We start from the raw sequence: 12,787 nt of genomic DNA, 5'->3' as shown, positions 1-12,787 counted from the left end.
TGGACTCAGCACTGCCCATAGACTCAACACTGCCCATAGACTCAACACTGGCCATAGACTCAGCACTGCCCATAGACTCAGCACTGCCCATAGACTCAACACTGCCCATAGACTCAACACTGCCCATGGACTCAGCACTGTCCATAGACGCAACACTGCCCATAGACTCAACACTGCCCATAGACTCAGCACTGCCCATAGACTCAACACTGCCCATGGACTCAGCACTGCCCATAGACTCAACACTGCCCATAGACTCAACACTGCCCATGGACTCAGCACTGCTCATAGACTCAACACTGCCCATAGACTCTACACTGCCCATAGACTCAACACTGCCCATAGACTCTACACTGCCCATAGACTCAACACTGCCCATAGACTCAACACTGCCCATGGAATCAGCACTGCCCATAGACTCAGCACTGCCCATAGACTCAACACTTCCCATGGACTCAGCACTGCCCATAGACTCAACACTGCCCATGGACTCAGCACTGCCCATAGACTCAACACTGCCCATAGACTCAACACTGCCTATAGACTCAGCACTGCCCATAGACTCAACACTGCCCATAGACTCAACACTGCCCATAGACTCAACACTGCCCATTGACTCCGCACTGCCCATTGACTCAGCACTGCCCATAGACTCAGCACTGCCCATAGACTCAACACTGCCCATAGACTCAACACTGCACCATAGACTCAACACTGCCCATAGACTCAACACTGCCCATAGACTCAACACTGCCCATGGACTCAGCACTGTCCATAGACGCAACACTGCCCATAGACTCAACACTGCCCATAGACTCAGCACTGCCCATAGACTCAGCACTGCCCACAGACTCAACACTGCCCATGGACTCAGCACTGCCCATAGACTCAACACTGCCCATGGACTGAGCACTGTCCATAGACGCAACACTGCCCATAGACTCAGCACTGCCCATAGACTCAACACTGCCCATAGACTCAGCACTGCCCACAGACTCAACACTGCCCATAGACTCAACACTGCCCATGGACTGAGCACTGTCCATAGACTCAGCACTGCCCATAGACTCAGCACTGCCCACAGACTCAACACTGCCCATAGACTCAACACTGCCCATAGACTCAGCACTGCCCATAGACTCAACACTGCCCATGGACTCAGCACTGCCCATAGACTCAACACTGCCCATAGACTCAACACTGGCCATAGACTCAGCACTGCCCATAGACTCAGCACTGCCCATAGACTCAACACTGCCCATAGACTCAACACTGCCCATGGACTCAGCACTGTCCATGGACGCAACACTGCCCATAGACTCAACACTGCCCATAGACTCAGCACTGCCCATAGACTCAACACTGCCCATGGACTCAGCACTGCCCATAGACTCAACACTGCCCATAGACTCAACACTGCCCATGGACTCAGCACTGCTCATAGACTCAACACTGTCCATAGACTCAACACTGCCCATAGACTCAACACTGCCCATAGACTCAACACTGCCCATGGACTCAGCACTGTCCATAGACGCAACACTGCCCATAGACTCAACACTGCCCATAGACTCAGCACTGCCCATAGACTCAGCACTGCCCACAGACTCAACACTGCCCATGGACTCAGCACTGCTCATAGACTCAACACTGCCCATAGACTCTACACTGCCCATAGACTCAACACTGCCCATAGACTCTACACTGCCCATAGACTCAACACTGCCCATAGACTCAACACTGCCCATGGACTCAGCACTGCCCATAGACTCAGCACTGCCCATAGACTCAACACTGCCCATGGACTCAGCACTGCCCATAGACTCAACACTGCCCATGGACTCAGCACTGCCCATAGACTCAACACTGCCCATAGACTCAACACTGCCTATAGACTGAGCACTGCCCATAGACTCAACACTGCCCATAGACTCAACACTGCCCATAGACTCAACACTGCCCATTGACTCAGCACTGCCTATAGACTCAGCACTGCCCATAGACTCAACACTGCCCATAGACTCAACACTGCCCATAGACTCAACACTGCCCATTGACTCAGCACTGCCCATTGACTCAGCACTGCCCATAGACTCAGCACTGCCCATAGACTCAACACTGCCCATAGACTCAACACTGCACCATAGACTCAACACTGCCCATAGACTCAACACTGCCCATAGACTCAACACTGTCCATAGACGCAACACTGCCCATAGACTCAACACTGCCCATAGACTCAGCACTGCCCATAGACTCAGCACTGCCCACAGACTCAACACTGCCCATAGACTCAACACTGCCCATGGACTCAGCACTGCCCATAGACTCAACACTGCCCATAGACTCAACACTGCCCATAGACTCAACACTGCCCATGGACTCAGCACTGTCCATAGACGCAACACTGCCCATAGACTCAACACTGCCCATAGACTCAGCACTGCCCATAGACTCAACACTGCCCATGGACTCAGCACTGCCCATAGACTCAACACTGCCCATAGACTCAACACTGGCCATAGACTCAGCACTGCCCATAGACTCAGCACTGCCCATAGACTCAACACTGCCCATAGACTCAACACTGCCCATGGACTCAGCACTGTCCATAGACGCAACACTGCCCATAGACTCAACACTGCCCATAGACTCAGGACTGCCCATAGACTCAACACTGCCCATGGACTCAGCACTGCCCATAGACTCAACACTGCCCATAGACTCAACACTGCCCATGGACTCCGCACTGCTCATAGACTCAACACTGCCCATAGACTCAACACTGCCCATAGACTCAGCACTGCCCATAGACTCAACACTGCCCATGGACTCAGCACTGCCCATAGACTCAACACTGCCCATAGACTCAACACTGCCCATAGACTCAACACTACCCATAGACTCAACACTGCCCCTGTACATGAAGCAGTTCCCTTTCTTAACCTCCCTCCGTTCTCTCTTAAAGCCTCGCCTCTCTTCTCTACTGCCCATTCTCTTTCCTCTCCCCGCCCCTCCACTCCTTCCCGTCCCTCCCCGATCATTTCATGATCCCTAAGCGCCCCTCTATCACTGTCACTCATTCCTCAATCCTTGCACCGCTTCATAATTCCATTCTCTGCCACCGTTTTGTAAGCTATGCCAAACGCCTTGAGTGAAGACGCTCGCGATATAAATATATAATTCGATTATGACGCACATTGGTTGAGAGATAGGACCTAAGACAGAGACAAAGATCCCCCCTATAGCCTTAACAGACTGTTGGGGCAAGTGCTGTTTGCGAGCACCACAGCACATGAAGGGGTGGGTGGCCAGCAACCCCTAGTGGCGATGTTTACACACCGCACCAGGTACTCATTTTAGGCTGAGTCGAGCTAGGGGAGGCCCAGGACCAGCTCAGAATATCGTCACCGGTGTTGGCCGTGAGCGGGAATCGAACTTGGGTGGCAGCTACACCGCCGCTCCCCACACTGCAAGGAACAGTAACGAGCATCACGATCTCGGACCTTGTTACGAGTTTTCAGTTCGCAGGTTTGCGAATCCGATCGAGGGGGTCCCGCTGCTGCTGCTGCTGCCGTGTGCATGGCACGCGCTAGGGATTAGGGTTGCGGATCTCTTGGCAGGACCACGCCGCTTCGCGTACTGTTTACGTCTCGACAAATGATTGTTTGCTCAGCACTAAATCCACACCACTCTAACTTAAGCTTGGTCTGATGACAATATGATGATAATAATAATAAAGCGATTCTTGAATCGCTTTATTATAATCATCCCCCCCCCCTCGCGAGGAATCGCTCGCGGGGGGGGGGGGGTGAATGTTGCACAGTACTGCACAGCTGCCTCTCTATGGTTATTGCGGTCGTGACCGCGTGTTGTTCGGGCGCGATGTTCGACGTTTCGCTCCACGTGCTGGGAGCTTCTTCAGTCGCTCAATTCCCTTGCTGGGAACCCCAGCGCGTGGACACGTGGTACGAGCCGAGTGAACGCCGCATACAGAACAACAACATTCACGTCGGCATAGCTTTGCCCAAAGGCCATATGAACCCACCTAAGTGCGACACCTGGCCACGGCTGACGTCAGTGGCGAGTGTGTCACGTGGTGATAGATGAGCAAACGAGACGAAATGAATTTCAGAGCTGGGCTGTAGCTTCTGAGAGTTCGGGGTTTGCGCCTCAGAGCCCGATGAACGGTTGAAACCCAGCCTGCCCTGTGGCTAAGTTTGGATGATTTTTTTTACTGATTTGAAGCGTGCGCATTGAGTACTTTCCAGCATATACACCGTGGCATGCTTTGCCAGTTCTCTCATCGCACAGGGAGATTGAAGGTGATTGCTGATTTGGCTGTGTGAGCCCCCCCCCCCCCTCCAATGGGCGTTGTGTGAGCGTGATTATTGAATGGGGTTGGGTGAGCGCGCGTCAATCCTGTTTGGAAGACACGGGAAGCAACGAAGTGACATCAATACAGGTACACCTTTCTTAATAGTTCGGTCCGCCTCCCCCAACACCACCTCTGTTCACCACGCGGCACTAATTTGGGGGTGGTGAAGTATGGTCACGCAACCTCTACGACCGACAAATGCACTGAATGAGCGCAGGTATATTTATTATTTTCGTTTTATACTCGCGTTGTTTTTTTCGCGTATAACTTGTGGAAAAACAAATATTATTGTCTCCAAAAAGGATGAGGAACCAACCGAGCCGGTGGAACTGGTTATCTGGTCAATCTCGAGCTCTCTCCACAACCGTCCAATGAGATGCCTTGGAACCGTGCCGACACACGTCCCCTGCGCCACGTCCTCATTACGGGTCAGGCCCCAAGGGGCATGGGCGAGTGTCGGTGTGGCATCGGTCCGCCCGTGTGGGAGGGAGTGGGTGACGGTGGGGGCCAGGTGGGCGAGGGCAGCGCTATAAAGCAGAGCCACGGCACAGCAGCGGTAAAGCCACTGCCTCCAAGCCACGCTCCACCCTGCGACTGGCGATCATGGCGCAGTGGTTCGCGTCCCCACATCTTGCCCTGCTGCTGCCGCTGCTGCAGCTGCTGCTGTCACCATCGACTGGTGAGCGCGACCTCTGTCTGGTTCAGGAGGAAGAGAGGTGGATTCGTCATGGGGTCGCGCGTCGCCTTCTGTGAGAGCGCAGAGGAGCCCAGGGGCGCTCCGTGACTCTGCTCCGTCCGCCCTTCGGCTTCAAACGCGGCCCGATAACCGTGCAATTATCCGTCCATTGCAGGCGTTTTTAGCCGCACTAATCGGGTACGGAGAGAGAGAGACGCCTTGCAGTGGCAGGAGCGCTCAGGGTGTGCGCGGTTTCATGTATCGCTATTTAAATTTGCAATGCAATCCAGGGACTGTCTTGGTGTGGTTTGGGACTTGTTGTTTTGCTGCCTTTCCCTATACTTTCATTTGGTCTTGTCAAATCGCAAGAAATGCGTGTGTTTTTTTTTATTGTGCAATTTGTACTTGCAGACTTTATTTGTATTTCTAGCGACTTGCTTACATTATTTTTCTCTATCTTGCACTCGGATCGTCATTTTGTGATGTCCCTTGCGAATCCCTCGCCCAGATTGGGCATCTGGAAACAGCCTCGTAGCTTCATTGGATTCCTCCTCCCCAAGCTAAATATTCTAAATGCCATGTGCCAGCAACAATTTTATAATTTTTACTAGATTTTTTTTTAACGGAAGAGATTGTCTGTTACTCAACGGCTCCTATCGAACTACATTTTCGTACACTTTAAACAACTATCGTGGTGTTGATCTCTTGCAATATTTATCATCAGGACCCACCCACAGAGGAACGCGTGCAGCCTCCCAACTCTTATCATTCACCCAGACTCTACTCTCCTACGTATACTGCTATGAAGAAGGGCCATTGCCCGAACCGTTGCCTATAACGTACATTTAATTTCAAGGCCACGGGTGATATTTACGAAGGTGTTTTCCGTTGCTCGGCCTGTTTGTGTCCGCATGAACGCCGACTTCCCTCGCTATCAAGCCGCATCCCACCCATCTGTCCCGAAGCCGTTTGGTCAACACGACACCACGTGGTGCGGGAAACCTCTTCGGCTTTCCTCCCTCCCACATCCAGCGGCTGCCCTGACCGTAACGGCGGCGGGTGGCGTCACCGTAGTCGTCATGTCCCATGCTGCCCACTGCACGGGGGACGCTTTAAAGATGTCATTCGCAAGAGGTTAGGCGATTGTGCCGGCATCTGTGGGCCAGATCTTCCCGCAAATTACTCGCTCGAGGGTTTGTGCCCTCGACCTGCAAACCGATGCCACCCCCGGGTCACACTGACAATTTCAGGCTCCTGCTAGTCTCTTTCGTCGAACCAGGTGAGAAGTCTATCGGCTTGAACCCTGAGCAAACGGCAAGGGCCCTTCTGGCCCAATTCCCGCGAACCGCCTAATCTACAAACCACGGTCCACCTCCCATCAACGTGGTTTCGATAGCCACGCGCAATATGTGGCGCGCAAGGCGGAATGACGCCCATCTCGCGAATGTGCATCAATTTTGTTTTTAATCGGAATCCTTTTTATCGGTTTCCCCCGACCAGTTGCCATGAAGCTCGGCTCCTGCCCTACGCCGCCCCCTGACGCCGTGGGGACGTGCGACGAGGCGTGCACGGACGACGAGAGCTGCCCCGGGGAGCAGAAGTGCTGCAGCAACGGCTGTGGCCACGGCTGCGTGGAGCCACTCGCACTGCACCCCGTGGACCCGCGTACGTGGGGACCCCCCCCCCCACTCCTCCAACACTCGCCCCCCCACTCCTCCAACACTCGCCCCCCCCCCACTCCTCCAACACTCGCCCCCCCACTCCTCCAACACTCACCCCCCCCCCCCCACCACTCCTCCAACCCCGCCCCAGCGAGACGTGTCGCAGTATAAAGTTGCGTAGCCACGAGGGGTCTGGCACCACCTCGAATGCCACCCCGGCTGGGTGGCACAGGGGCAAGGCCCGCGTGGCCACGTGGGGGTTTGCGTGGCTCCTTCCCTCTGCTCTGCGTAGCTGTTTCTTCCCAATTTAGCTTTGTAAGAAGGAAGACGCAACAGTGCCATAGCTTGTAACTGGTATGAACCAATCGCGTTGTAATGATGAAACATTACCTGCAAGTTTATAGGGCAACACCGCTTCCGACTGTTGGGTTTTGTTGATCGAAAGTAGAACGTTGAGCTCCTTCGCCAACGTAGCCTCCCCTTTTCTGGAACCTGTCTCGTGGTGCCATGCTTTTACATGACCCTTGTGGGCAAACCCGTAGGGTAGATGTGGACTTTTGAGGGACTTTAGTACCTTTTTCTAATACGGACTCTGGCTATTGAGGCACCAGGTCAAGGTTCACAACATCAAGCAAGGTAGGCACCAAGATGCCGTGAGCATGATGATGCGATATCAAGCCACGTGGGGGGCACTTGGTCAATGCGGAATCCATGTCACAAGGCGGCGTTTCTCGTGCTGGGGTTTTTGTTGTTGGTTAATCGAAGGCAACAACGTTGGTCTCCGTTGCCCCTTCCTCCCCGTTCGTGCCGCAGTCCCAGACAAGCCCGGCGAGTGTCGCTACGTCAACACCGCGCTCGTCCGCTGCTCCATCAAAGCCGCCATCGACGATTGCAAGCAGGACTGGCAGTGCCCGGGCAAGCAAAAGTGCTGCAACGCGGGGTGCAAGTTGAAGTGCAACAAACCAGGTAGCCCGGCCACCCTTTCACTCTCTTCTCTCGTCCAGCCAAGGAAAGCTCGTGCCCTCGTCACCGTCATCATCATTATTACCATCGGCAGCCATGACGTTTCCACTGCTGCATGAAGGCTCCAATTTTTCTTTGATGCGTCACCCCTGGCATCGTAGTCACTTTGCTGCTCCACCTTCACCTTTTTTTTTTATGATCCCCACCACACACGGCCATAAACCTGTCTCAACAGTACTGTACAAACACACACAACTCGTACTGCAGCGTACGGGGTAAGTGCAACAGGTGGACTGACCCGGTGCGTGGGGAGGAATATGGCCTGCAGCCACTACACTGGGGTTACACCTCCACGCATTGCGCGACACCTCCCCCTCCCCCCAGGTGAGACGCGGTGACACGAGCAACTTTTTTTATCCGCTGCACAGAATGTCTACGGTCCCCGCATGGGAGACGCTGCAGTGCAGCGATCTCAAAAGTTCCATTTGGATGTTGAGAGCATCTCGTCTGCCCTTTTTTTTTTGAACCACCAGTCTTGAGATGCTGGCGGGGGGGGGGGGGTGGGATGATTTGCAGTCGTGAGCAGAAATCCATCGGCCAGCTACCCTCGCCTGGTTATCTCCAGCTAGCCCTGCGGGGTGCAGCAGTGTGCAGCGGTGTGCGCCTGCTGCCGCTGTCGTGCACGAGCAGCTGCTTGGAGGTGCCGGCGAGGAGACCAAATCCCAGGGTGGCCCTGCACGAGTGAGGGTGCAGTTTAAGTCGAAGGCGGCAGAACTGCGACTGCATTGACTCCCTCCCACCTTGGGTAAGACGATAAATGTAAATGGACATTTTTAGCAAAGGTGCACGAGTCGCACTGACGGGTTCACGTGCGACTCGATGGATCTCTAGAACCTGATTAATAAAATAATGCATCGTTAAACTTGTAATGTGGATGTTGCAGAATGTTATCGCCTTAATAGTTTCGAAAGCAATGTTGAGTGCCAGCTGCTGACGTGCCGTTGCTGTGCGTTTGGGTGTTTGTTTTTGCAGTCAAAAACAAGCACGGATTTTGTCCGTATGTCGACACCAGGCTCATCAAATGCGCGTTCCGGCCCGACCTCAACCAATGCCAACAGGACTGGCAGTGCCCCGGCAAAGAGAAGTGCTGCAGCTCTGGCTGCGCGTTGATCTGCACTCAGCCAGGTACGCCAGCCTCGATCATTACCCAGCTAGGGGAAGGAAGCTCCATGCCATTTTATTTTTACCATCGGCAGCCATGATCGATCTATTACTGGATGAAAGCCTTGCCAACTCTCACTGCCCTTGTGACGCAACGGTTCATCGGCACCTCTCATCTGTCCACGGTGGACATCACCTCGGACACGTTCCCTCCTTTAGCCACCACTGCATTAGTCTCGACCACTGGCCATGTCTAGTTGCGTGTTCTTTAGGAGGGATGATGGCAAGCCCACTCGCCATCACGTCCACTTGTCAATGATGTCTCCTAACACATTTTTGTTCTTGCATCTGGCTCTCAAACTTCAAGCGTATGTCACGCGTGTCTTGCCATGCTTCTCATTTTGTTGAGTTTGCAATTTAATGTGGAAAATTTATTAATCGAGTTAATTGTGTGACCACTTGAAAGTGTTCCAATAACACAAGCACAGTGTGTCTGAACTCTACCTTTATATATTTTGAAAGAGCTTTTCCAGACATCTCACCAGGTAAGATGCTCCTCGTACTTGCCAGCTAAAATGGCTTCATGCCCGATCTGCTCGTCCCCTCGTGCTTGTGTGGTGCGTGTTTCAGTGAAGGCTGGGTCGTGCCCGGTCCGGGACTTCTCGGCCATCGTCTGCATCCGCTATAACGACGGCTGCAGGAGTGACGACGACTGTCCTGACAAGCAGAAGTGCTGCAGCGTCCCGTGTGGGGTTGGCTGCGTTGCTCCAGAGCCGGGTGAGATTGGGCACCCCCACGACCACCAGGGGGACCGGGAGACAACTGTGGAGTTCCCAGCATCTTCTGCGTGCACCTGTGTTGTGCTATTTGGAGATAAAATCCACAAATGATGAGCTTTATAAGTGTGTAGTGACTGGGAATGTCACTGTGGTGCCGGGCTTGCGAGGCCACGGCGGGATGTCTACTGTTGTGCGCACACCCCGGACACGGGGTGTAGCACCAGCCCTAGTGGGGGCTTGGGTGCGCGCTGGTTCAGCGCGGTGGCACCGCGCACAGCGTGCGGTGCGGGCTCCCATTGAGAGAGCAAGAGAGTATCAGCCAGCTAGGGTTACGTTGGGGGCATGATACTCTGGCTGACCTGGGGACATGTGACCGGATGATACTGGAGGGGGGTCACTGGCGGAGGGGGCCCATGGGTGGTCACGTGGTCCGAGAAGAATTCTCAAGAGCCTTCGGGCTAGAGAGATCGAGAAGGTGGGCGGGGCGAGAGGCGGAGCCAGCCCCAGCCCGGCCCGATATAAAGGGGACCCTGAGAGAGACTCGGGGCTTTACTGTTGGAGAGGCAGGATATCCATGTGTTAATAGCCTGGAGTGTGTTGTGTCAATAGCCTGGAGTATGTTGTGCTAGGAGTTAAATGAATTGTGTTGCTCCCAAGACAACGTCTGTGACTCAGTTGGACTCGCTACAAGTGTACAAGAGTTGGCAAACAATTCAATGGCATCTGTATTCTCCTTCTGGATGGATTCCCGTCATGTACCAGCCAAGTTGAATCCTAGATTTGGGGGGGGGGGCTTCCCTCTGAGACTGCCTGCCCAGTTGCTCACGAGTCTTGGGTTTATAAATCTTATGCTTGCTTTTTTGTTGTAACTTTTCAGTGAAGGACCAGATCGGAAAGGAGGTGGAGTCTGACGAAGAGGAGGAGTAGAGTCCACGCCCAGCAGCTCCACGTGGTTTTTGTTGTTCTTATTCACGCTGCAGAGCGTCTATCGTTTGGTTTCTGGGGCTTCACGATGACGCGACCGAGCTCGCTCGCGCCGGCTGTCTGGATGCAGCCGCTCGCGATGGCAATCCAACAGCTCCCATTGGCTGTCCAATAAAAGTGCTTTGTGCTGAATGCTGTTCAAGTGGCCCAGTGTCGTCCTTGTGCGTGTTGTGCCTTCTGTGGTGCCGCGGGAGAGAACATCGCACTTCCTGTGACCCCGAGCCCCGAGCACGGAATATTCCACATTTGTGCGATACCCCGAGAAGGGAATCAATATTTGTAGAACCACCCCACCCTTGGTGTACTGGTCAGGGAACGTAGAACACAACACTCGCTCGAATTTGTTGGCACCAAACGGACCGTATGAAACAGTAAAACGACCTTGATAGCAAAATAAGCAATTGGTTCACGAATACGTTTTGAAACTTCCATTGAAAATGGATGGATATGGACGTCTATATAAATGCACTTGACCAGAAAGCATTCGCTTTTGCCAGTGTTAACTGGCCACGTTATTTATGTAAGGTTTAAAAAAAACATACAATCTTCCTAGGAGCAGAGTTGGTAGCCATGTGAGCTGGTGAGGCGTGGGAGCGACGTGGAGACGCGGAGGAGGCTACAGCTTCTGAAGGGGGGCGACTCCATTCCTAAAGCGGAAGACTCTCCACGGCTGGAAAGTGGAAGACGGCGTGGACGAGAGGGAGCCGCTTGGGTTGAGCGAGGAGCAGCCTCGCTCGCTACCGAGAACCGTGGAGCTTGCATGGTGCAGTGCGGCTCGGGGCGCACTGCACCGGAGTAAGAGGTGCAGGGAGAGGGTCAGCAGAGTGCACACAGGGACATGAAAGGGGGTCCAAGCTTAAAGAGGTGGGCTCGGGGGTTAGATGAGGGGGTTGGGGTGGACAGAACAGGGTCGGGCAAATGTGAAGTTTCGTGGTGGTTGGGCTGTGGGGTCGAGCTCGGACGTGAACAATTCAGTTGCGGCTTGAGCAAGTGGTGGAGTGGGGACGTGAACTGGGAGGGTGAATGGGTGATTTGAAATCTTATTAATCGTGGCACCAATTCAAATGAAATCGGCTTGTCACTTAAATTTGGTGGCTTAAAAATAGATACATACAGGTGAGGGGAAAAAGTATTTGATCCCCTGCTGATTTTGTACGTTTGCCTACTGACAAAGAAATAAGCAGTCTATAATTTTAATGGTAGGTTTATTTGAACAGTGAGAGACAGAATAACAAAACAAATCCAGACAATCGCATGTCAAAAATGTTATAAATTGATTTGCATTTTAATGAGGGAAATAAGTAGTTCACCCCTCTGCAAAACATGACTTGGTACTTGGTGGCAAAACCCTTGTTGGCAATCACAGAGGTCAGATGTTTATTGTAGTTGGCCACCAGGTTTGCACACATCTCAGGAGGGATTTTGTCCCACTCCTCTTTGCAGATCTTCTCCAAGTCATTAAGGTTTCGAGGCTGACGTTTGACAACTCGAACCCTCAGCTCCCTCCACAGATTTTCTATGGGATTAAGGTCTGGAGACTGGCTAGGCCACTCCAGGACCTTAATGTGCTTCTTCTTGAGCCACTCCTTTGTTGTCTTGGCCGTGTGTTTTGGGTCATTGTCATGCTGGAATACCCATCCACGACCCATTTTCAATGCCCCGGCTGAGGGAAGAAGGTTCTCACCCAATATTTGACGGTACATGGCCCCGTCCATCGTCCCTTTGATGCGGTTAAGTTGTCCTGTCCCCTTAGCAGAAAAGCACCCCCAAAGCATAATGTTTCCACCTCCATGTTTGACGGTGGGGATGGTGTTCTTGGGGTCATAGGCAGCATTCCTCCTCCTCCAAACACAGCGAGTTAAGTTTATGCCAAAGAGCTCCATTTTGGTCTCATCTGGCTTTCTGTGCTTTCTTGAGCAGGGGGACCTTGCGGGTGCTGCAGGATTTCAGTCCTTCACGGCGTAGTGTGTTACCGATTGTTTTCTTGGTGACTATGGTCTCAGCTGCCTTGAGCTCATTGACAAAATCCTCCCGTGTAGTTCTGGGCTGATTCTTCACCGTTCTCATGATCATTGCAACTCCACGAGGTGAGATCTTGCATGGAGCCCCAGGCCGAGGAAGATTGACAGTTCTTTTGTGTTTCTTCCATTTGCGAATAATCGCACCAACTGTTGTCACCTTCTCA

The 12,787-nt window shown here is 53.0% G+C and overlaps 1 protein-coding gene across 1 annotated transcript; it reads left to right on the top strand.

Annotated features, from left to right (window-relative positions):
• Nucleotides 1-4,816: 4,816 nt before the first annotated feature.
• On the top strand, nt 4,817-10,739 carry LOC116950663 (WAP four-disulfide core domain protein 8-like). Its single transcript, XM_032968614.2, has 6 exons — nt 4,817-5,057; nt 6,555-6,719; nt 7,529-7,681; nt 8,711-8,863; nt 9,470-9,616; nt 10,496-10,739. Exons 1-6 carry the CDS (start codon nt 4,982-4,984, stop codon nt 10,543-10,545), a joined length of 744 nt encoding a protein of 247 aa, XP_032824505.2. The 5' UTR covers nt 4,817-4,981; the 3' UTR covers nt 10,546-10,739.
• The last annotated feature ends 2,048 nt before the right edge of the window (nt 10,740-12,787 follow it).

The sequence above is a fragment of the Petromyzon marinus genome, chromosome 40, assembly GCF_048934315.1.
Source record: "Petromyzon marinus isolate PM22_M1 ecotype Great Lakes invasive population chromosome 40, UKy_Petmar_22M1.pri1.0, whole genome shotgun sequence".
NCBI classification, from domain to species: Eukaryota; Metazoa; Chordata; class Hyperoartia; order Petromyzontiformes; family Petromyzontidae; genus Petromyzon; species Petromyzon marinus.
This window is presented reverse-complemented; position numbering and strand designations above follow the sequence as displayed.